We start from the raw sequence: 25,714 nt of genomic DNA, 5'->3' as shown, positions 1-25,714 counted from the left end.
TATATATATATATATCCAAATGTGTACAGGTGCACACAGGTTTACATGTGTGCAGGTGCACATGAGTGCACATACATGTGGAGGCCAGAGGTCAACCGCAGATGTTCTTAAGGAACCATATTATTTTTGGTTTTAAAGGAAAAAAACAGAGACTCTCACTGGGACCTGGGTTTCAGCAATTTGGCTATGCTGGCTGGTCAGTAAGACCCAGGAAGCCAACTGTCTGTACCTCCTCAGCACTGGGCTTACACATTCATGCCACCATGCCCAGCTTTTTACATGGGTGCTGACAGCTAAACTCAAGCCCTCATGCTTGCAGAGCAAACACTTTACTCATTGAGCTATTTTTCCAGTCCCCCAGTATCCTTTATCTCATGGAGACAGTGAGTTGATATGATAGAAGGTCAAAGAAAATGCCATCTCTGATCAGAGACATCAGGGACACTTTCTCAGAGAGCTCGCACCTGAGTCGAGGTTAACCGGAGGTTAACTGGACACTGTAGGGATGATGAGGGAAAGGGCTGTTAAGTTATGAAAGGAAAATTCCTTCAATCAAAGCCACTTTTGCTGCACAGGCTTGCGTGTGACTCACAATATTCCAGGCGTAATCTGTATCCTCAAACTCTGTCTCTTAAAGAGACAAAGAAAAGCAAAACACCTTACCCAAGCTCACTGATCTAGTCAGCAGGAAATTTTAGATTTCCAAATGGGCTCTTTCGATGCAAACGCCCATGTTCTAGTCTACTGTCCCCACCCGATTGTTACAAATCAAATGCAAAAGATGAGTAAGACAAGATTCATTACCCATTGAAGATGACAGATATAGACAACAGCATGAGCACGCCATCTGCCAGTGTAAGAAAGGGCATGAGCATACACAAGGAGTTCCTATGCCTGCTTGGGGTTGACAGGGAAGAACAAGCCAAGTCCTTGGCAGTTGACAGATAATGCCCAGCTGGAGAGGTATGTGTTAGGGGGAGGGCACCCTACAGTCAGGTGTGTGAGCTAAGGCAGGCAAACTGTGAAGCAGCTGGTGCGTTGAGCAGACAGCACAGTGCCCCACAAGCTTAGATTAGAGGGCTAGAGAGGGAATGGAAGAGGAAGGTTGACAAACAGCTGGGCAGGCCTGGGAAGGGCCTCCTCTCATGCCATGCACTGCGAAGAGTATGTATCAGGGACTCTGAGTCTGTTAAAGGAAAGATGAATATGTCTTGGGGGGCTTCGATGTCCAGGTGGGAAGGACAAGTAGGGTCACTGCCCAGTTAGCATAAGCGAAAAGAAATGAGAAACAGACTCTCTTCATTCCCCCATGTCTGGAATCACAAGGTAGGTGACAAGATGATATTAAGTCTCCAACATGTCAGTGATTTGCAGGTCTCCAGATGACAGTAGGAGGCAGTGCTGGTTAGCTCTTTGTCAACTTGACACAAACTAGAGTCACCTGAGAAGAGGAAACCTCAAATGAAGACTTTCTTCCATCAACCTGACCTACAGACATATCTATGGGGTAATTTTCTTGATTGCTAATTGATGCAGGAGGGCCCAGTTCACAGTGGGTGGTACCATCTCTGGGCAGGTAGACCTGGGCTATATAAGACAAATAGCTGAGCAAGCCAGAGGGAAGCAAGCCCAGTGAGCAGCACTCCTCCATGGTCTCTGCTTCAATCCCTGCCTCCAGGTTCCTGCCTTGAGTTCCTGCCCTGACTTCCCTCAGTGATGGATAGTGACCTGGGAGTTGTAAGATGAAATAAACCTTTTCCTCCCCAAGTTGGTTTTGGACAGTGTTTTATAACAGCAACAGAAAGCAAACTAAAACAGAGGCTTATAATTTTTTTCTTTCAAGTAAGTATTGGGACCACCATACCCATTGAACCTGAAAGGTCATCAAGATAACAGGAGGCCTATGAAGTAACTCAACTGAGGTTGTGCTGTGATAGAAACACTGACCCAAGCAATTTATACAAGGAAAAATTTATTTGAGCTTATGGTTTCAGGGGAATTACAGTCCATTATGGCAGGGAGGCATGGTGGCTGGAGGTGGCTGGCGCAGGCACAGCAGAAGCTAAGCTCTCACAATCATCACCCAGGCACAGGAAGCAAGAGAGCAACTGGAGCTCCAGCAAGGCTTAAGAATTCTCTAAGCCCACCCCCAGTGACATGCTTCCTCCAGGGTAGCCACACCTTCTAAAACCTCCCCAAAACAGCACCATCATCTGGGGACAAAATGTCCAAATACTTAGAGCCTATGGGGAACATTTTCATTCAAACCATCACAGAGGTCAAGATCTGATTCTAAGCTATGAAGGCCAAGAGTCAAGAATTCCATCCTTCCAACTTACCCAAGTAGCAGGAGATACTACACACCTACTTATAGTTGTGTAGTGTTACATATTAAGTGCAACTAGCTACTGTAAAATGAAGGATTTCTTTCATGTCATTTTGTTTGTTCGTTCAATAAAATATGTTTTGATCCAGGGATACACAGAAAGAAATCCTGATTAAGAGAAGATATGGTTTAGTATTTGCCACTTAGGGGGAGTGCCTGTTAGAAGAGAGCAAAGACCCGGCCGTTTCTGTTTCTATAATCATTTAAGGTGACAGTGAAGACAGAAATGAAATACCTGTTTGGCTCATGCTTTCCTTAATAAAACTTTTATTTTCCCATATCTGCACACTTGCTTCTCTGTTCCTAAGTGCCAAGAGCTGATCAGAATCCATCAGCAGAACAAAATGAAACCCCTGTTATATTAAAATGCAATCAACAGTGTGTAAAAGTATCTGTCTGAAATGTAAAACCAGCCGTGCGTTTGGCATTGCTTGGCGCTTTTTTCAAAATATATCAAAATTCTGAGTGGTCTCCTTATGTCATAAATTTATGGGCTGTAAACAAGATGTGGCATTAGATGTTGGCAGCAAATGTTAACGTCAACAAAATACCTAGGGCCTAATACATTTAGCAGTTAAAAATCTGAACTGTCTTCCTCAGGGATGATGACAATTGCTGTGCTCCCAAAAGCTCATCAGGTAACATCTTAGATAGGGCTTGAAGTTTCTGCACCTGGCAATGTTGTACTGGCGGCAGGAGGTTGTAATGAGATGACAGGACACGCCCTTCAGTCACTACCCTCAGGAGTATACAATTCTGCAATAGGTATTTCCAGACTATATATCATCAAATAAGGCCCTGGGTATAAATCATATTTCAAGAGCTGTTCTTGGGAGAGTCTCACCGACTCACACATGAGCCACCAGAACTCTTCAGCAATGAGAGTAATTAGGCTTTTTCTCTCCTCTCATAGACAACAGCCTCCCTAGTCACATCCTGAGAGAGAGTCCAGTAAGTGGAAGGATGTGGTGCCCTGAGGCCGGCCCTTAATGTGATGCCGAGCTCTGGACGCAGAGAATTTGCTGCTGCATTATTCACCAAGAATCAAAGTGCTGTCAGATAGATGTGGGATGACTGGGAAGTGGCAAGACAGCATCGGGGCCTTGTTAGGACTGGAAGGCAGACACTCCAAATGAGGTGCCTCCTTCAGTGTGGCTAAAACAAGGCTGGAGCAGACTGGATAGGAGGAAACAGACACAGCCACATCTGCAGAGGACAAGTGTCATAGGTGTAGCCAGCCGACAGTGTCTATGATCCCAAGTCAATAGCAACTGATAACTGAAATGATATAACTAACTCCATTTTGTTTTAGCTCACTTTTGTTTTACCCTGTGTTTCTGCCCAGCTATTCCCACAGCAGCCAGACACACGGAACATCTCATGCAGGTAGTTTCAGGGAGTACATTGTTTCTACAATACTGGGAACCGTACAAGTATCCAGGTAGTATGTCCAGATAGTACACACATCCTCCCTCCCAGCTGTACCTGCATCTCCATGGAACCCATGGTTTCTGCAATTTTGAGAAATTTGTTTTTTCCTAACTGAAACTTTTGGTTAACTGCAAACCTCTTTGTTCACTGACCTGTCCCTGGTCTGGTATAACTATGGTAATCTGACATAACTATGGTTATTGACTTTGCCCTTAGCATGATGTCATTGTGGTTTTAAGCTTCATAAACCCTTCACTGCTTCTCCTCGGGGTCAAGAGTTCTTTTCGGTGTTAACCCCCTCTCTGACTGCTGGCTAATAAAGGACTCTTGATCTGATCCAAAACCGTGTGGCACTTCTCACTCGATATTACAGTAACAGCAGAAAAGGGATGGAAACATGGAAGGAGCAAAATTGTTCAGGTGAATGGGGATGAAGATGACCTACCATGACAACTGCCTGGAGACGTAGTGAATTGGGTTGTCCAGTCAAAAGGCATCCTAAGGTCTACTGAGGCAGTGAGGGCTTGTCCCTCCAGAAAGAATTATGTACCCACATAGCTTTGTAGAAGAATAACGTAAATGTCTTTAGGAGCAAACTTACTAGAAAATCTGTTCCTTCCCCCAGGGTCTTAATTCTCAAACTTCAGATGCTTGAAATCTAGAGACCTGTATGGAGATTTGAGCCAAATTCTTAGCCTAAGAAGTCAAGAGGCTGAAACTCAACATTTAAGCTGTCATATTGTTCAAAGGAATGTCAAACAGGCTTAATGATAGGCCAAAATTATCCAGTCAGAGCACCATGGCAGGTCACCCTTGGATAACCTCAAATAACAAATCAAGCAGGCAACCTCTCTCTGCTCTTCATTCTTACTTAATGGAAAATGCTAGGAGAAAAAGCGTCCTAGTTCTACAGCAAATTCAAAGCCATCATCTTCCTATAACCAATAACCAAAATCCATCCAGACCTGGGACTTCCTGTTTGGAGTTCACTCTCCAGAGTGGAAGCCTTTTAATATCACCCTTATATATCTACCAACGACCAATTGCCCAGGGATGCATAACATACAATCTATTACCTTTTTTTATTTTATTATGATGCTTCTTTGGAGCTATATTTGTAGATGTCTGATGATAGAGGGCACCATTGAAATAGATATTAACAAACAACAAACTCTAAGGAATTGGAAATAACTGATCTTTTTGTATGGGATATTGTTTACTCTAGAGCGAGATTTTGTAGAAGGCAGTTTGTTCCAACTTGGGCTCCTCTGTGGGCTAACAGTTAATCTTCTGAATAGAGCATCACTTGGGAAGTAGAGATGAGAATCAATGCATCCTCCAAGAGAAAGGGATGATATACCAAATGCATTATTATACTGAAGTCTTGATAATGTGGTCCATGAGGCCCCTGGTGGAGCAGGGTTTATAATGAGATTCTTCTGATTCATTCTGCAATAACTAAACCCCAGCCTGCTACTGGCTCTAGGAGAAAAAAAAAACTGCCCCCATTAAACTATGTTTCAACAACAAGAATGAGGAAAAAGATGCAAAGTATTTTCAAATTTTATAAAATATATGTAAAAATTTTTCTCATCAATAAATTTTCATGCAAAAATTTCCATTCTTTTTCTAGCATAAGATGGGGTGATAGAGAGGCAAGTCTCAGGTAAATATCAATTACCAGATCTTTTTTGTAGAGGCACTTTTGTTATAGTTTAATCTTTCTCAAACCAAATGTGCCTTAAATTAATTTAATGCAGTAGTTTCATTTCCATGAAAACCTATCATTAGGTTGCCAAGCTGGTTATTAAATTGAGAGTACATATTTCAAACTATGGCATCTTAGAATCAAGGAAATGTGGCATTAAACCTTTGCAATGCTAGATGTATATTTTCAAGACAAGGCCCATCTTTGTAAGCTACTATTTGCAGAAACCATGGTACTCTGTCTCTGATTTGCTATAAAGGGGCCCTCCAGGTGGGTCCTAAGCATCCAAAAGTATTGTGCATATGCATTTCAACATAAAAATTCCATCATTCTCTTAGATGTTCCTTTCTTTAACACTTTAGTCCAATGAAATAGAAAGGAAATCTGTCTTACATTGACTTTGTAGTTGTAAAATGTTCTAAACTAATAGTTTTAAAAGGACATGTCTAGAGGGGTGTGGAGGCACCTGCCTGTAATCCCACTTCAGAAGTGAAGGCAGGAAGTTTGTGAGTTTGAAGCCAATCTGGGATAGTAAAACCCCACCTGAAAAAACCAAGGGCTTAAAAGCACCAGACTGGTGCAATTCACCTTCTTGGGTGTTTCACAGCCATACTTTGAGGCCTATACTAATCTGGTCAGAGGGACTTAAAGGACAGTTTTTGCTCCTTGTCCTCCAAGGCCAACTAAGTTCCAGGGACTATGGAACATCTTTTAAAATGTCCTGTAATTGTGGTGAGTCACCTGTCCCTTTGTTCAGGGAGGCCATGGAGACCCCACCAGATGGACTTGAACCAGTGTCCAGTCTACAAAGAGGAGGGTCAACACAGAGAAAACATTTCCTCCATGCTTCCAAGTGAAGCCAGCCACAGTCAAGTAGGACCTTTGACTTATCTTCACATTGATGGAACTGGTAAAAGAAAGGAGCCAGGGGCTCTTCCCAAGCCCATGTGACCCCTGAGGAACAGATCCTCAAATGACCTTAAGTGTAAATATAAATTGATTTATTTGGGCCAACTGTATGGTCTTAAACACCCAAAAGGAAAGTATAACCAAAGACCAAAGTGATCAGTATGTTTCTTTAAGAGTTCAAGGGACTACACCTCTCAGACATTAGGCTTAAGTCCACATAAAAAGTTATTTAGACAATTATCTCTCATTGATGATTTTGTTCTGAATCAGAAAGTGTTTCTCATATGTAAGCCTTCAAATCTTGGTCTGAAATACTGTAGTGCCCATCTGTATAAGGGAGACAATCCATTATTGTTCTAAAATGATGGATAAATTTGTTTTCTCCCCCTATCTAGAAGCCTTTGAGAGGCAACTGACACTGATTCTAACCACTCCAACAGCTATCAAAATGCCTGAAAGCAAATCCTGAATCCATCACTTTCAAGTCCAGCCTTGGCAAACAGAAGAAAATGAGGAGGAACCCAATAGAGGGATGCTTTTGGAAGCCCTTGTCAAGAAATTCCAATGGATTCTCATATGAACATTTGAAATTTGCCATTCTGACTTTTTTCTGATTCCCTGTCTAGAACTTGTAATGCTAACTACTCTTGCCTTTACTTCTCCTTCACATCTCCTATTCACCAGTCAAGGACTTTCTTTTCCCTATACAGATAAGAGTTATGCAATGAGTCTTTTAGATAGACCCACTGAAGGGGTACCCCAGTTGCCTCACACTGCGTCCCTGTTCAGCATGAGAGAAGCCAGAGTGGTCTGTGTCCTGGTTCTCTGAAAACACTTACGCTTCTTGTTTTGGGAACTGGGCTGTCATATCGGTAAAAGCACAAATTACATTAGTTCTTAATTTCACATGTGATGTTCCAAAAAGTAGCCAGTTTCTTGGCTAAAACTCACAATGTCCTTGGGCCTCTTAGCAACACACTCCATTCCAAAGGCCAAAAATGTCAAAAGTACTTGGGAATGCTGATCTAATCCTTAAAATATTTTAGGGCTATCTTTTCAGAGGGGGGAATGTTAGTATATTGAAATTTAGACCAGTCTATATCAAAAGACAAAAGAAAAGAGGAGGAAGAGGAGGGGGAGGGAGGAGGAGGAGGAGGAGAAGGAGGAGGAGAAGGAGAAGGAGAAGGAGAAGGAGAATAAAATTATCAGGAAATTATCAGGAAAAAGTGATGGGGAGATATGGGAGGAGTTGGAGGAGAGGGAGTGGGGATAGATTTGATAAAAACACCTTCTATGCCTATATGAAATTCTCAGTAAATTATTTTTTTAAAAGAACTAGGGACATAGTTCAGTGGTTGAGTGCTTACCTAGGATGTACAAGGAAATGGGCTTATCCTTAGCATCATAAAAATGAAACAAAATAAGTAAGTAGGCGTGTCTTAGAAAGAGCTATGGAGACAGGTGTTTCCTGGAAGGGCCGCTGCAAAGTTCACAGGCCCTGTCATGCAAAGTCAACTATGAACCTGAGTGAGTAGCAACCAAATGAAGGCAAAGCTCTAACACCTGATAGTGATGACATTACAGGCAGAAAATTTGCCTGCACACAAAGAAATAATGATTAGGAAGGAAGAGACAAAATATCACCTTATCAAAAGCCCAGAGTGGAGTTTGGAAGGAATAGATGTGTACACGGGGCTTGAATGTAGGTCGTGACTACAGATGGATGATAGCTAGCCTGCAAGGTCAAGGACATCCTAGCCCCTGCTGATCTGCTGGCTTCTCCCGCTGAAACATAATGGTCATAAATGAGCCCAGTGCTCTGCATCTCCATCACATCCCTCCTCTGCTCTACCAGGGCCACTACCTGTGAGGAGCCTGATCCAGAGACAGCAAAGCTCATCCTCCCAGTACCTGGTGTGGGAGGCTTCCAAAAACTAGCAACCGACACCACAGGCAGCGCCCCTCAGTTGCTCTCCCTGCCCCTTGCTGCTTCCTCCAGCAGGCCAGTAGATGCCAGCTCATGGTTTCCACCGTCAGGGTTGTACCTTCAGTGTTTCCTTCTCCTTCTCTATCCGCTGCTGTTCCAGGTGCAGCTTCAGGAGTGCAGACTCTTTGGCGGAGATTTCTTCTTTCAGCTGATCCACCTGATGGGTTATAGTCTTTAACTTTCTCTTCATTTCTGTAATCTCATCCTAACAGAGGAGAAAGGTTTGAAAGTCAGTTAAACAGACATCATCACCCATGTGGAAGTGCAATACATATTTAGGCGCTCTCTCAAAACAATGGTCTGGGGCTGGAGAGATGGCTTGGCAGTTCTAGCAGAAGACCCGGGTTCGAATCCCAGCACCCACATGGCAGCTAAGAACCATTTGTAACTCCGGTTCCAGGGGATTCAACATCCTCTTCTGTCCTCTGTGAGCATTGCCCAACACATGTGCAATTGCATACATGCACACAATACACACATACACATAAACTAAAAAGCAAAAAAGGACCAATTACACTTAAGCAATTGCTTTGTCTCTTGTGCCCATCAACCTCCAAGCACCTTATAACAGTTACTCAGAACAGTCTCATGAGACAGACACAAAGTACAAACGATGACTATGCTGCACACAGCACATGCGCACATACACACAGTCCCTCCTTTTACTAAAAGAGCCAGAACTGCAACAAATGTAACTAAGAAATTTCAAAGCCAAGTTCAACAGTTACAGTGGATGTGCCGATGCACCCTGAGTTTTGTGAGCAGCTTAAAATCTACAAAGAAGACAACAGCAATCCTACACAATATTTAGACGGGCTATCATCTCCAGGTTCTATTAAGTTATGTCGCTTCCATTCCAAGCAACTTAATGGTATTTATAAATTGATGTTTTTCAGATGGATTGCACAGATTTCTTTCTTAATTATTTCTAAATCCTGCTGAAAAAACTACAGAAACTGCTTTAAACCCAGGTGGAGAAGCATCAAAATGCAAAGACATAAATGAATGGTTTACCTGTGCCTCCACCAGATTCTTGCTGTACAGGTTTCTATCTGACCTCACAGCTTCATACAGGCTTTGTTGCTGTTTTAATTTAGTCTCTGATTCAGCTATTTTTTTCCTGTAGTCAAAAATCTGGATTTCATGGACTTTAATGTCTTCCATGCTTGCAACGACCTGGAGAAAGAGGAATTTGAACACAGTTAAATAGCCCATCTGTGCATATATATTTGGGGAAATGAGAGGATCTTTGTCTAAGAGTGGCTGATAGAGATACCAGCAATCAGAAAGCCAGAGACTACAATCACTGCAGTGCAAGACGGAAATGAAGGCCAGCCAGTCAGGGACACACGTTTCACCCACACTGATCTTCTGCTCAATTAATAAAGGCTTAACTGTTTATTTTAAGATCATGGATGGGAGGAGTAATTCAGTTCTGGAAATGTCTACTGATCACTGCACACACACAAAAAGCACAATTTTGGGGGGGAGACTGGGTCTCCCTGTAAACCCAGCTGACCTGGAACTCACTATGTAAACCATGCTAGCCTTAATCTCACAGAGATCCATCTGTCTCTGCCTCTCAAGTGCTGGGATTGAAGGTGTGTGCCACCATGCCCAGTGAAAAGCCACAAATTTGGGCTGGAGAGATGGATCAGCAGTTAAGAGTACTGGCTGCTCTTGCAGAGGACCCAGGTTTGATTCCCAGCACCCACATGGCAGCTAACAGCCATCTGTAACTCCAGTTCCATAGGATCTGACACTCTCTTATGACCTCCAAAGGCACTGCATGACACACACAAACACACATGCAGGCAAAACACTCATACAAATAAAATAAAAATAATAAATAAAGTATGTAAAAAAGAAAAACCACAAATTTAACAGATCTTAACAAATCTTTAACAGATCTTAAACAGATCTTTTCTCTTAGGAAAGATAAGAGGGAACTCAGCTGCTTTATCAAGTTCACAGTGAAATTCCTTTCTAAGTGGCCTTTGAACCCTGACAGCCACCATAACTCTGTCTTGCCAATCTCAAGCTCATTCCATCAAGAGAGCTCAGTGAGCTTCATAAAAATGCAATCTATTGTGCATACAGTCAGACAGGGAGTGGTATGGCCCCCTTCCTTTTGCAAGGATGAGAAACCAGGGCCAGAAACTCCAGTGTGAGCCAATTCCTCTCCATGAGCAGTTCATAAAATAGAAATTACCTAACCATGACTCTGCTGCAGTGGACACAGAAATTGATTCTTTTGAAAGGAAAACTACTTTTTAAAAATTCCTTTTTGAAAAAAAAAGTCTAAGGAGGGAAACTGAAGAAACTGCTCGGCGGATTTAGAGTTCTGGCTGCTCTTGCAGAGGACCTGGATTCAGTTCCCAGCACCCACAAGGTGGCCAAAAACCATCGCTAACTCCAGTTCCAGGGGATCTGATGTCCTCTTCTAGCTTCCACTGATATGCATACATGTGATGCACTTACATACATGCAAGCAAAACACATACATAAAATCCAAATTTAAAAAGTTAGGGAGGAAGACATTAAATCAAACTATTATATAAATAACACCAGCACATAAAAAGACAAAATTCTTAGGATCTTATGGCATTTTAGTGAACTTCTCTTAATGGTTATAATGGGCAGAAAAAGAGCAGTGTGGCAGAAGGTGAAAGGATGGGGACATACTTGACTAACATGAATCTAGAAGGTTCCTCTGAAGAAGCAATACTTTAGCTATAACCAAAAGATGGAGAAGGACTGTAGACCTTTGTTGTGTTAATGCTCATTGTAATTCAGGCCTGTGCTATTTGTGACCAACATGTTCCCAAAGTTTTTCACTACAAATACTTGCTTTTTCCCCCTTGTGGAATTAGTGTTACCATACATATATATATATATATATATATATATATATATATATATATGGTATATGTATATATATATATGGTATATGTATATATATATATGTTCAGGTCAGGTGTGGTGGTGCACAACTTTAATAAAGATTCATGTCACCTCTCCTTCAATATCTATAAGAAAGTTTTCAAAGGAGAGGTGACATGACTCTTTATTAAATGCCTTTCAACAAATAATATTTTGCAGTATTTTTCTTCTAGGATCAATTGATTTTTATATATGCAATGATCAAGGGTTTCTTTAAAAAAATATTTGAATTTATCATAGTCCCACATGTCATAATTTTAAATAAATTAATAAAGGTGAAGCTCACTTTTTTTCTTTATTTATGTGAGCCTCCTGCCTCTCTTCAACCTGACAGCCCCTCATCTATACATAACCTCTTAGGTTAACAACCCGATATGTGCCTTTCATGTTTTTCCTTGAATTTTACATTTTCTACTCAGGTCTACAAACAAAACAATAACTCATAGGCATCAGTTATTTTCCATGTACCTGGCACTTTAGGTGTATTAACTCATTTAATCTTCACAAAAGTCCTATAAGAAGCGTATTATTACCTCGATTTTCTATTCAGGAAGATTGAAGTCAAAAGAAGCAATATCTGTAAAGTGATTCGACTAGCAGGGATATAGCTGAAAGAATTAGATTTCCTCCTTTTCCTTTGCTTCTGGGGTTTTGTTTTCATTTTTTTAGGCAAATAAAATCTTCTTGTACATACTTTTATGTACCTTGCTTCTTATTACTCAATAGTTACCTTGTGGAAATCATTTGAAATAGCTCTAATTCATCCTCTTTAAAGGTTGCATAATATCCTGTGGTGTGGATGGTAGCATCATATAGTCAACTATATGACTGTGAGCACTAATATACTTCTACTCTTGCCACCATGAGGCAGGCTATAGTGACTGTTGTACACATGAATTCTCATCCGCTTCTGTGGGATGGAGTCCCAAGAGTGGAATAGCTCCCCCAAGAGACATATACATTTTTAACTTTAATACACATTGCTAGATTGCTTTCCAAAATGGCTGTAACACTCTACATTGCCACGCTGCCAGCAATAGTTCTCTTAATAGAAAACTACCCTTGCAGTTTCAGAATAAACCCTCTTTGGTCAGACTAGATGGTTCTTTTAATGTACTGTTGAATTTGGTCTGTTGGAGTTTCATTTAGAATTCTTTCTATATCTTCCTAAGTGATATAGGCCTACAGCTTTCTTTTTCATTCAGTTTCAGTATTAAGGATTCTGTTCATTTGATAAAGTGAATGAAGTACCTTCTGTTCACTCGTTCATTCACCCGATGAACATTGGCTGAGGTCCTGTTATGACAGGCACCATAAGAGCATGATCATTATAAAGAGGAACAGGACACATCCCTTGTCCTTATCATTCGTAAGTAACCCCACTACAGAATGAATAATCAATGGGTGACTATGACCAGTAATTAAGACATGCATTTGGATGTCACTGGATAATTTCTGAGGCTGGACCTACACACCTGATTCAAGCAGTTAATGTTAGCAGTTTCCCCAATCTGTGGGAACTGCCTCTTCACTCTTAGTACTCAACCATCCCACCCTAAGCCTCATTCTGTGTGTTATCACTTGGAAGCCACGAGCTACATCAGTAAAACAATGCCTATCGCTGTCAGTCCCAAACTATACAAGTACATGACCCACAGTTTCTTTGAAATTCTAACACAAGGACACAATTTTATATATATATATACAAAATCATATATACATATACACACACACATATATATATATAATGAGAATTCTGATTCTCACAAATTTGAAGGAACTCAACTCTAAAGTCATTGGGCCTTTCAGTCAATGCTATAAAAATAACATCCTGTCCCTGTGACTTCCACAGATAATGATCTTCATAAGTTTTCTACTTCTTGAGTAAAACTGTAATGCTTTTTTTTTTTTTTTTTTTTTTTTGTCTTTTTGAAGCAGAGTCTCCCTGTAGCCCCAGCTGTCCTGGAACTCACTATGTAGACCAGGCTGGCCTTGAACTTACAGAGATCTGCCTGCCTCTGCCTCCCAAGTGCTGGGACTACAGGCATGCGCCACCACACCCAGCTAATGCATATATTTTTAAGAAATTATCTAATTCAACTAATTTTTAAACTGTATGCAATTAGAGTTATACAAAGTATCTCACAAGATTTCGCTATTGGTTATTATGGTTATTGATTGCTATCACCTAGCTGGTATGGAAAAAAAAACAGCCAAGCTATGAATACGTTCAGACTCAGTGGCAAATGGCTTGCATGGTTGGTTGGGGTCTGGAAGGAGCAAGATTAGAAAACTGAAGACAAGGATGTCTGGGGAAAAGGCATGTCAATGGATCTCAAATGAAAAGAAAGCCCCCCTCCCTTCTTCCAGTGCTGTAGTAATCTGCATTTCTAGGATCCTTCACAATGAACAGCAGGCCACTTTACAAGATATCAACACTGGTATTTGAAATGCATGCTAGAAATAAACATAAAATCTAAATAAGGTACTCATTCCTGGATCTGTTTTCCGATTTTAAGACAAAGCACTAACGTGGCCAAAGTTAGTGTCTCTGCAGATAAAGCATCACCCTCATCGAGTCAATGAAAGGAAAAGACTGAAAATACTTTGAACAGCGTCATCAGCATTCAGAATGTCAAGCGGCACATCAGAGAAAATAAAAAATTGCTTGTTCAGTCACTTTGAGAGATGTTATCACAAGAATGATCCCTTGCACAGACCGAATAATGCTCCAGAGAAAGGAAGTTGGCAAGGATGTTTTTCTCGAGCATCCAAGGAACACAGGCCATCATTCTGCACACAACAGTGCACAGACTCGCTAGCTGGCTCCTGGATTCCTGAAGACAAGAGTAATAAGAACCCATCATGATACCAGGAAGATCAAAAGAATTTAAGTTAAGTGACAATGAAAAAAACAGCAAGTATTGAAGCTAAAAGAAAAGACAATTTACAAAGCAATTTATTTCAAAGTGTTGGGACTCAATTTATTTTGATGGGAACCATTCGAACCAATGTCCTGAGGTTCATAACCCCAAAATGTGTCGAATGTGCTGGGGCATTAAACAGCAGCCCAACGTCTGATCACCAAGCTGTCTCCTGTTAAAAGCAGAGCATCAGAGATTGTTAGGGGCCAGTTGTGGGCTGTAGCTTAATTAATTGACTATATTTTCAGATACCTCAAACCAATTCATGAGATCCATCACATTCAAGTCTAGTAAGTTTTACTACAATCAGAGAATCAGAGCTGTCCCTTTTGTAGGCCCCATCAGAGGAGCACAGAAAATGCTCACAGTGCAGATGGGGACAGAGTCCCTGTTTATAGCCTCATCCTACCTTTTCTCTTTCTGTTAAAACAATCTACCAACAGAAACAAGAGTGAGGTAAAAATCAGTAACACATGCTATAAAACTGCAGCATAGCTAAAACAGCATATACACTGAGGCTGGACACAAAAGTAGGTCATTGGCTGTAGAAGGCTTTACTTTACATGGGATAAAATACAGTACAGTAAACTCAGATAACTTCCTCTGGCTCAGGGTCTATGTTTGCATATCGATGCTGCCTTTACTGTCCAAATGAAGCTGAAAAACTCCCTCTTTGAAAACAGAAGAGACCTGTGTGCCCAGGCATGAAGAATTTCATCTTTATTTTTCTTCTGTATTTTATTCTCCTCATTAAGTTTAGAGAGGCATCTCTATGGTTGTTTTCATTTGTTTATCTATTTATGTGTATGGATGTTTTGCCTGCATGTAAGTGCACCCACGTGGTACAATGTCCTCAGAGGCCAGAAGGCGGAGTCGGATCCCCTGTAACTGGAGTTATGGATGGTTGGCAGCTGCCATGGGGGTCAAACCCAAGTCCTCTGCAAGGGCAGCCAGTGCTCTTAACCACTGAAACATCTCTCCAGCCCAGGCATCTCTATGTTTCAAGTGAGAGAATACACATTTGTGGCAACCCACATGCCAGAGCCATAAGTATCTAGCACATCATTAAATTTAATCATTAAATAAATGTTATGGCAGTAGTATGATAGATGCCATTACGCCATATGCATATAATTCCAGTATTTAACAAATCGGAGGGTTCTGTGGAAATCAAATTTTGTTCTACAGGAAAGTGGTGATGCACAGTGTACTTCTTTTACTAGAACATGGAAAGATTACAGTTTGCGTATACTTCTTTCACATCTTCCTCTGGTTTGATCTAAGTAAAGATACTTCGTATGAAATGCAAATTATTATCAAAAGGGTGAACTTTGTTTAATTATGAAGATATCTATTTCTTGAACAATATTTATTTTTATTTGTGTGTATATGGTACGTGCATGTGCATGCACTTGTGTGTTGGTACCTACGCCTGTGCATGTGTGTATGAAGGCAGGAGGTTGATACCAGGTGTCTTCTTCAGTACATAGGAGTAAGAATGAAGATAGGTATGCTGAAACCCTACAGTAGATTATCTTGTGGTTCTTCCAACGTTCCCTCTCTCCCCTTATCCCACAATCCCTTGAGAGAAGTATATTTCCTCATGCTAATGGGGTTGGACTCTGCCATGTGACTTGCTATAGCCAATGAGATATCAGAATACTATGTAAGTAGAGACAGGAGAAGTGAGCTTGCATGGGTGGATGTGTCTTTTACATGTCTTCTATCATAGGAAGAATATACAACTTGGAAGATGATAAACATATGATTCATGACTGGTCAAAACCACATTCCAGAGCCATATCTGAGCAATCCCAGTCTCTGTCAGTTCAATCTCAGTCCCACTACAGACCTGCAAGTGATTGAGAAAAATGCATTAGGACAGGTTCGGGATGCTGAGCCATCCATTTCTGGCACAATAGGGGATCTTCTTTGTGATGTGTATATGCCAAGTTAAATTAATAAAATAAAATACAGGGCTTTCAGTATTTGAGACTGTCCTAGTTTGTTTCCTCATTGCTGTGACAAAACACTCTGACCAATACCAACTTGGGGAGGAAAGGGTTTATTTGGCCTACATCTCCCAGGTCATAATTCTTCAGGGAGCCCGAGGTAGGAACTCAGAGCAGGAACCTGGAGGCAGGAGCTGAAGCACAGGCCATCGAGGAATGCTGCTTACTGGCTTTCTCCCTTGGCCCCTGCTCAACCTGCTTATCTTATAAGCCCACCTGTCCATGGGTAGTACCACCCACAGTGGGTTGGGCCTTTCCACATCACTCAATAATCAAGAACATTCCCCACAGACATAGCCACAGGCCAGTCCAATGGAAGCATTTCACCACTTGAGGCTCCCTCTACCCAGGTGTGTCAAGTTGACAACTAAAGCTATCCAGCACAGAAATTGGGCCTTTCTTTCTCTAAACCAGAAAGAACCAGAGGGCAAATGGTAATGTTGGTTTTGCAGCCCAGAAGAAAGAAGAGACCATGCCTGGATGTCACTCACAAATGAAAATGCTAAAGAAAATTCAAATCTGATCACCCATGAGGGTGATAGGTTTCCCATAAATTTAAGGGAGGGCAGACCCCCTAGTGTGAAGCATTATAAATACATTACTGAAGAAGAACGTAATCTAGACACTTAAAAGTGAGTCTTTGACTAGTTAATTTGGATTCTCAATTGGGCTTCTCATTCATCCTTTCCAAAAGCATTTGAGTAGCTGTTTAGTAAAGAAGTCATATGAAGACCTCAAAACTGAATGTGACTTGTCTTCAAGAAGTCATTGAGTACCCTGAGGCAGACAAGTTGACAATGTAGGATAAGACAGGACTCCTTAAGAGCCAGAGGGGAAACCAAGTCCAGAGAAATCAATGATCACTTTTAATAAACACTTTAGGGAAACTGGAATTTTATTTGGTCCTTGAGGAAAGGGTAAGACATTCTTAATAATGTTTATCTATGTGTGTGCACGTGTACACCGGTGCACATGTGCATATGCACATGTGTGGGTGGAGGCCAAAGGTCAATGTCAAGTGTCTTCCTCACTCTTCCACCTTAATCCTTTTTGACATTCTCTCAAAACTGAACCTGGAGCTCACCACTCACCAATTCAGCTAGACTGCCTGGCCAGCAAGCCCTAGCCTTGGGGATCCTCCTGTCTCTGCAACCCCAGTACTAGGGTTCCAGGTGCATACCACCAACTTCCAACTTTTGACATGGATGTTGGAGATCCAAACTCAGGTACTCACGCTTGTGTGGCAAGTGTTTTCCTGACACAGTCATCTTCCCAGCCCCTGTTATTCATTGTTTCAGTCAGAATACTAAAATAATATGTATCCATGTGATGGTTAATTTTGCCAATTTGACAGGATTTAGAACTGCCTAGGAAACAAACCTCTGGACGTGTCTGTGAGGGATTTTCTAAACTGAGTTGATTGCCATAGGAAGACCCGCCCTAAATGTGATTGGCATCATCCCATGACTGGGGTCCTAGACTGGATACAAAGGGGAAAGCAAGCTGAGCACCAGCATCACCAGTCTCCGCTTCCTGCAAATGCAATGTGGGCAGCACCTTGCCCCTCTGCTGCCATGACTTCATCACTACGCTGGTCCGCACCCTCACACTGTGAGCCAAAGTAAAACCCTTGCTTACTCAAGTTGTGTTTGTTAGAAATTTTCTCACAAAAATTAGGAAAGTAATAAAAATCACTTAGGAAAACTTGAAAAAGACAAAAAGCAAGAGACACAGAAGTTTAAAGCCAGTATGCCTCCCCATCCCAGACAACCACTATTAACGCATGAAATTCTCCACTCTTTCTCTTTAGAAAACGGCAATGATGCCTCTGCCTTTCTCTTGCCTGGATTCTCAGAGTACTTTTCTGTATCATTGTAGATGCACCACACTCAGAGACAAATTCTCTTCCAGAGCTGGACTGTAGAGAGTGTTCTATTAGTGTTTTTGCCTAGAGCATGGTTGGGCAGCATGCACAGTTCTCCAGAAAAATATATTCCCATCATATCTTTGATTTGGGGCTTAGTTCCAAATCTGAGACCAATTCTGTACGTTGGCTTCTTTTCTCTGTCCTCGTCTCTTGTCTTGAAGAATTATGACCGTTAATCTTGTTTGCATTCTAGGAGAACTCAAGTTTGCATCCACTTCACTGATTCCATTTCCCACAATTTCAGTTTCGTTCTTTATTGTCTTCAGTGTGGATTCTAAATCTGCTGTGGGTTTGAACTGATGCTCTGGCTTTTAGTTTAGAAAATCCTTTGGATTTTTTCCTAAGGATAATAGCTTCTTGAACTTATACCCCAGATATACTCTGCTCATAACAACAACAAGCCTAGAATCCCCATTCTCAATGCTAGGAAGCTCCACACCTCCCCTAATATTTCCTAATATAATTCTTGAGGGAGCCACACATCTGTCTCCTACTTATTGGTTTCCTGATTCCTTGGCTTTCTGGACTCCCAGTTGGCATCTTACACTTACACATCTCTTACACACATCTTTTATACTGTTGCTTTTCTAGAATGGGTCTCCTCATGTCCCTCACAACCTACCCCCCCCCAAAGTGCAATTACAACCTCAGAGTTGATTCAACAGATGTCACTGAAGGTTCCCACCTCAGAGCACAGTGAAAAACTTAAAACCAAATCTGGCAACCTGGTTCTAAGTAATCCACCCCCTGGCAACCTCCCACTGGTCGTCTCTTCCATAAGACCCAAGTCCACTGCCGGTGTCGGCTGTGTTCCCGTCCCCTGTCCTCTTCTTGAAACCCTTCCTAATTCTCCCACTGTTGTCCCCACCCTTGCATCCTCCCAATTCTTGTGACTTTTCTTATGTCATTTTGTTCTGATTTGGTTGGTGCAGCCATATCTTCCACACCAATATAAGTATCAAAGTACATCATTGAACACAGACTGTTCTTCCCTCAGAGAAAACCTGGCACACTGAACTACAGCCCCAGCTTTCCTGGGCCTCTGGCCTGCAGATGGCAGGCTGCAAGACTTCTTAGCCTCCCTAATAACCACATGAGCTAGTTTTGCCCACTTGTTGCTTCCTTGAAGATCCCTGACTAACACATGGATTGACACTAATGGGTTCTTAGGTCAGGCAGACCCTGAGTCAGGGGAAAGAAGTAGAAGAGATGCCGAGTCATCTTTCCAGCTTCTCTCGGTTCTTGTCTTTGAGGAACTGAACTGAAGGGCCCATGAGTGGAGGTTGAGGTTTTTCTCAATTCATCACTGTTGGCTTTAAAATTCTCATCCATTTTATAGTCTTGTGTGCACCTTATTGACATTTAACAACTCAAGAATAGCTCCACTCAAGAGCCACTTTGAAGAAAAGCTCCAGATTATTTATCAAACAAATTATTTGTTTATCATTTATATAATACTCATCTGGTCATGCAACCAAGATTCTTCCAAGTACTTTAAAAATATTATTTAATCCTCACAACCACCTCCAAAATATTATGTCTCCAATTCTTCCTGCATGCATACAGATAAAATTGGAGTTAAACTATATGTAGAATTTTATAGTGTTCTCAGGTTCCTATTATGAACATGTTTCCCATTTAAAAAATGTCCATACAATTATTTAATGGATACTTAATATTGTATCAAGTGGGCTCTGCCCAATTTGTTTAACCTTTCAGGGACTGACTCCTATTTTTTGTTATTATAAATTATACCACGAAAAGTATTCTTTTATAAAACTCTTTGCATTTCTTATTTTTCCTTAAATTCAGTTTTCATGACAGAAATTTCTGAGTCAAAAAGATGACTTGAAGCCATAAATACTCATTTTAGAGGTAAATGAAAATGTCAGTTTCATGGTATTTTCTCCAACCCTAGATATTAGTCTTCAATGCTCTACAAACAAAATATATGAGAGCTTTGTGTTTATAGAAATAAAGGGTGTGTGTGTGTGTGTGTACGTGTGTGTGTGTGTTAGATGGTAAATAAAGCAAGAGATAGAAAATTCATAGTTAGTAAATATTTTAAGAATTTTTACTGGAGTTGTCTGGGTGAGAAATTGCACAGCTCTGCCCACTTAAAACACTAGAAACTGTGAAGAACGGCTGAGAGCAAACCATGACACTAACACTTCTCCTTTATAAGGACACTAACAAAAGCACCTCCCTGTGTGGAAATCAGGAGTAGCATTTTTCCTTTTACCATTCACCTTCCACCCATCCAACAAACACCTGTTTGGTATGGACTATGCACCAGAGTGTTGGAAATGAAGAAATGAGTGAGATAAAGTCACAGGCCCCAAGAGCTCACTATAAAGCAGAAAAACAATTGTGTCAGCAAGTAATTACACTAGAGGTTGATAGGTACCATTCCAGGGACATCAACAAACTCAGGAAGTGGGAAGTGAAAGTCTCTCCCCAAGGAACCATAGGGAGGCTCAACCAGGCATTTGAGGTAAGTCTCAGTGGACGAATAGGAGTTTTCTGTGCAGAGAAGGGGGAGAAAGACTTTCCAGGAGAACAAAGAACTTGGACTCTATCCCACAGGTCAGAATTCCACAGCTGTTGTGCTGTGTGTGGGTTTCGTGTACCAAAACACTCATTACTCTATCCACAGCCTGGCCACATGGAAGCTGGGCAGCTAGACTCCCTGGGTATGTATCTTCTGGCCCAGAAGAGCCTCAACCCTTATTCCCAGGAAAGGAAAACACTAAATTTTCTTCATGTGCTGTGATGTGAAAAATGTTAGGAAGCATTACTCTCCCAGGGAGCTTCTGAAAGGTGGCAGACTATGTAAAGACAGGGAAAAATAAGACTACATTGGAGCCAGGCTTAATGAAGTATACCTGTAATCCCAGCACTCTAGAGGCTGAGGCAGGAAGATCTCAAATTCAAGATCAGCCTGTGCCACAGAGTAAGACCCTGTCTCAAACAAAAACACACAGTGTTAACATGTATGGCAGAATACATGAGGCCCAATGGGGGGTGGGGGGCATGCATGGGGGGGCTTAATTTAATTAAGAACTATTGTATGAAATGTACAAAAGCTCAATTTAAAAAAATTTTTTTTTTTAAAAACACAGAGGATTTTTTTTAAGACTTAGCTCTGTTGGTGGGATGATGACAGCCTGGTAGAAAGAGACTATTCTCCAGAAAGAAGAAAGTTTCAATAGATGATAACAGATTATTTTTATAGATGATTTCTCATGGTCAAGTACACCCACTGCTCACCCCACAGGGCCTTCCTAAGGTACATCCAGCTCCTGCCCAGGATGATGTGCTGGATGGACTGTGAGTGGGCAAGCCCTTTGCCCTGCCCTTGTAACTGAAGCCAGAGAGCATCATGGGGGTCCACTGGGTAATCCTACTCCTTTGGTCAAGAAGACAGAAAGAATATCCTGACAGAATCAGCCTGTAAAGTATAGCTACAGCTGGCCCTCACAGAGCATTCACACAGAAAGAATGAGTGGGGGGTGCTGGAAAGATGGTTCAGCAGTTAGAGCACTGACTGTTCTTGCAGAGGATCCCCTTTGGTTACCAGCAGTCACATGGCGACTCACAACTGTCTGTAACTCCATCAAATCCAGTGCTTTCTTCTGGCCTCCATGGGCATTGCACATACATAGTGCACCTACATACATGCAGGTGAAATACTTATACACATAAAATGAAACTAAGTTTTTTAAGTTTAAAAAAGAAAGAATAGGGCCAGGCATGGTGGCTCATGCCTTTAATTCCAGCACTTGGGAGGCAGAGGCAGGAGGATCTCTGTGAGTTCAAGGCCAGCCCGGTCTGCATAGTGAGTTCCAGGATAGCTGGGGCTACAGGGAGACCCTATCTCAAAAAGACCAAAAAAAAAGAAAGGAAGGAAGGAAGGAAGGAAGGAGAGAAAGAAAGAAGAAAGAAAGAAAGAAAGAAAGAAAGAAAGAAAGAAAGAAAGAAAGAAAGAAAGAAAGAAAGAAAGAAAGAAAGAACCTTTGTGATTGTAAACCACTGAGAGGCAGGGGTTATTTGCCGCAGGGTAGGAAGATGGGTACAAAAGCTAATACGAAATAGCCTATGTTTCACAGTACCGGCCGCTGAACAGACAGTGTGTCCTCACAGTCGGAAATCAGTCAGCTGGTTAAGTCAGAAGCAAATATGCTGTGTTGCAATGGTTCCCAGGCAGGAGTATGGGGCTCCTTTGGGGACCTTGATCCCGTCCTGGCAGGGCTGGCCAGAGCACCTTGTGCTCTTGAGATTTCACCACCACCACCCCAAAAAAAATGGAGGAAAAAAAAAAAAACTTAAAGCAAGCGTGTTGGAAAACCCTGTAGAATTTCACTGACAAGAAAAAAAAAAAAAAAAAAAGTTAACATTGGGGTAGAAGAACATTCTTTCAGCCTCGTAGCGAAAACGTTTCTCCATTCCCAGTTCCCACACAATACCTGGACCTCTGTTGTAGACCCTCTTTCTAAATTGTGTCAAACCCACAGTGTACTGAATGTGGAGGTTGCAAAAAAGAAATGGCAGCAGTGAAATGCCATGACCAAAACTTAATTGGGAATCAAATGTATAATGAACCCCAGATGTTTCTGGCAGCACTCGCCTGTGACGCATATCCTTCACTGCAGCTTTAGTCCTGTACACACATGCGCACTTGACACTATGCCGGTGCAGGCTGCCTAAAGCTCCAAGGCTTAGATCCGAGATTACTGTGTGTTCTGAATGGCAGTGTTTTCGCTGCACATACAAGGTTTCTGCTGTTATAGAAAGGTAATGCTTTAATTACAAAAAACAAAGGCTTTTCATATTTTCCTCAGCATGTATCAAATTCACGTATCTTTGGATTTATTTTGTTAGAATGTTTGATTTTAAAAACTGCTGTTTGAGTTACTGACTTGAATTTCATTTAAAAAAAATCATTACATAAGTTTTGTCTTAAGATTAGAACAGAATCTCCAGAAATTTCTGAAATGCCCTAAACATACTTCTACCATCTTGTGCTGCGTATTTATGTGAAGTGGCTGGCATTCTCAGCTTTGACAATTACAGAAACCAAAATATAAGTCAACTCTGAAAAACAACATACTCCGCGTTCTACAGTGTCAAATATTCAGCTATGATTTAGTTCTTTATCCATCTCATTAAAATGCAAATTTGCTTTTGTCTTTAATAAACAGTAACATTATATGTATATCAAAGAGTTGTTTTAAGTCAGGCACACACCTTTAATCCCAGCATTCAAGAGGCAGAGTCAGTGAGTTCCAGGCCAGCCTGGTCTACATATCAAGTTCCAGGCCAGCTAGGGCTACAGGGAGACCCTGTCTCAAAAAGACAAAAAAATTAAAAATAAAATGAAATAAAAAGAACTGTTTTAAAATAAATTTATTATTTTTAGTAAATGTATATATCTCATTCTATGTCTAGGGTCATGTGAAAATTTCTTGAGCAAAAGGGGGCAGTGAGTGGAAACAACTTAAGAGCCCCTGCTCTAGGTCATCGGAGTGAACGTGCCACAGACCACATGTACTTTTGCCTGATGCCAATAATGCGCTAAGACAGCTCACCATAGCAAAACCCACGTCTCTGAACTCTTCCTTGTAGCTGTGTCCTTGTGCTCTCTTCCTCTTAAACAGTTTACAGGGAGAGATTTAGAGCCTAGCTACCCAATGTGTGGATGTCTACCAGTGATGGGTTTGTAGGTTCACCATAGTTTTCAAGTGGAAAACAAATGCTCTTTGAAGATGCAGTGCTGGAGCTTAAGACAGGAGATACATCCTAACTTGGGATTATTTAATTAGGTGATGTCGCCTAACAACTACTTTGCTCCTTGCTCTGAGGAGACAGGAGCATCAGTAATGCATGAGGGGTGAGACTAGAGGTTTGAAAGAGGATGAGGCCAGAAACACGGCAGCACCAAGCTTCTGACAATAGGGCAACAGAGAGGAGGAAGAAGCCAGACAGGAGACAGAAAGCAGAAAAGAGAGGCCAAGCACAGGCATTGTCCATCCCCCCAGTTGGCCCGGGATCAGCTCTGAGACAACTCCTAGATTTTTCTGTTTTTGCATGAAAACTGCAAACAGAAATAGGAACCATCCTTGCCACTGTGTGTGGTGGCCAGAAATGCGGAGGACAGAATGTGCCAGTGCTCCATCCACAGCATCGCTGGATGGCTTACCTTTTGGGTGAGGTCACTGGCTTCATTGATGTAGCGATCACGTTCCTTTTCCAGTTGGAAGATGATCTTTCTTTGCTTCTGGGCCTCTTCCTTGTAATTATGGATTTCTTCCTCCAGGTTCCTCTTGGCTTGCTCATGGAGTTTCGCCAGCTCTACCTGCTTCTGGGTTGCACTGACTGCCTTAAGCATGTTCTAAAAATAAGAACACCAAAATAGGTGCATTACTCATGGTGTCTGAGGACCTGGGATTCAACTCTTTTTCTACCTCATCACGAATATCATTAGACATCTTGTCTTTTGTATGAGTCAAAATGATCTTACGCTCTACAGATAATGAAAAGTATGCTATGTGAATTTTGCACAAAGCACATATAAATGCACTAAGAAACCACAATGTGCAGCAGACCGCCAGAGTGTGCTGGGTTCTGGCCTCCCTCTGGCCTCCAACTACCAGAGGGCCTGAGAAGACAGGGGACAGCCTGACAGCCCCCTGATCTTGCCTCCACTTAGTGGTAAACTTCCCCTAACTGTGCCATACCATCCCCCTACCTGGGATTTTGTGAGACTGGGCTTCTGTGGGTACCCCTGAATAGCTGATCTGAAGCCATCAGTTCCCTCCAAAATAAAACTGAGAGAACCCGAATCCTGTACCAACCAGCTTTACATAACCAATAAAGAAAGGATCCAGGTGCCCTGATAATACAAACAGAAGCATACTTCAACTTAATTCTCATATCAGAATCATAAACAACAAAAGAAATTCACATGCCAAAACCACAATGAAAGAATAATGAAATGGAAAGCCAAAACACTATGTCCCCACCAAACCCCACCAATCCTGTAGAAGAGTTCTACAAAGAGAACCCTCTAGAGATAATCCAGGACACTGAATTTAAAAGAACAATCATAAACATGATCAAGGAGTTCAACGAATTTAAAGAACACATGAACAAACAAATCAAAGAGCTAAAAGAAGATAGGAACAAACTTCTGAATGAATTCACAAAAGTGAAGAAAACTCAAGCAGAAATGAAGAAGGAAGTGCAAAACTCAATAAGCCAACTTGAAACAACAGGGGAATGCCTCGCTGCTGGAATGAATGAAATGGAAAACAAAATATCAACACTGGAGGATAAAGCTGAAGAACTGGACAACTCAAGCAAAGACTTTTGAAAATTTTAAAAAACACAGGAATGGAATATGCAAGAGATGTGGGGCACCATGAAAAGACCAAATATAGAGATCATAGGCATAGAGGGAGAAGAAGAATTTCATGTTAATGGTACTG

The 25,714-nt window shown here is 41.5% G+C and overlaps 1 protein-coding gene across 1 annotated transcript in view; it reads right to left on the bottom strand.

Annotated features, from left to right (window-relative positions):
* The window catches only part of Cfap58 (cilia and flagella associated protein 58), a 133,009-nt gene that overhangs the window by 67,109 nt on the left and 40,186 nt on the right, over positions 1–25,714 (bottom strand). The window contains exons 9-11 of the mRNA XM_008845710.2: positions 24,427–24,618; positions 9,436–9,597; positions 8,480–8,626 (exon numbers count right to left, since the gene is read on the bottom strand). Of these exons, the coding sequence (XP_008843932.1) occupies positions 8,480–8,626; positions 9,436–9,597; positions 24,427–24,618 (501 nt within the window). The remainder of the gene's footprint in view (positions 1–8,479; positions 8,627–9,435; positions 9,598–24,426; positions 24,619–25,714) is intronic.

Source organism: Nannospalax galili, unplaced genomic scaffold (assembly GCF_000622305.1).
Source record: "Nannospalax galili isolate Female #2095 unplaced genomic scaffold, S.galili_v1.0 scaffold161, whole genome shotgun sequence".
NCBI classification, from domain to species: Eukaryota; Metazoa; Chordata; class Mammalia; order Rodentia; family Spalacidae; genus Nannospalax; species Nannospalax galili.
This window is presented reverse-complemented; position numbering and strand designations above follow the sequence as displayed.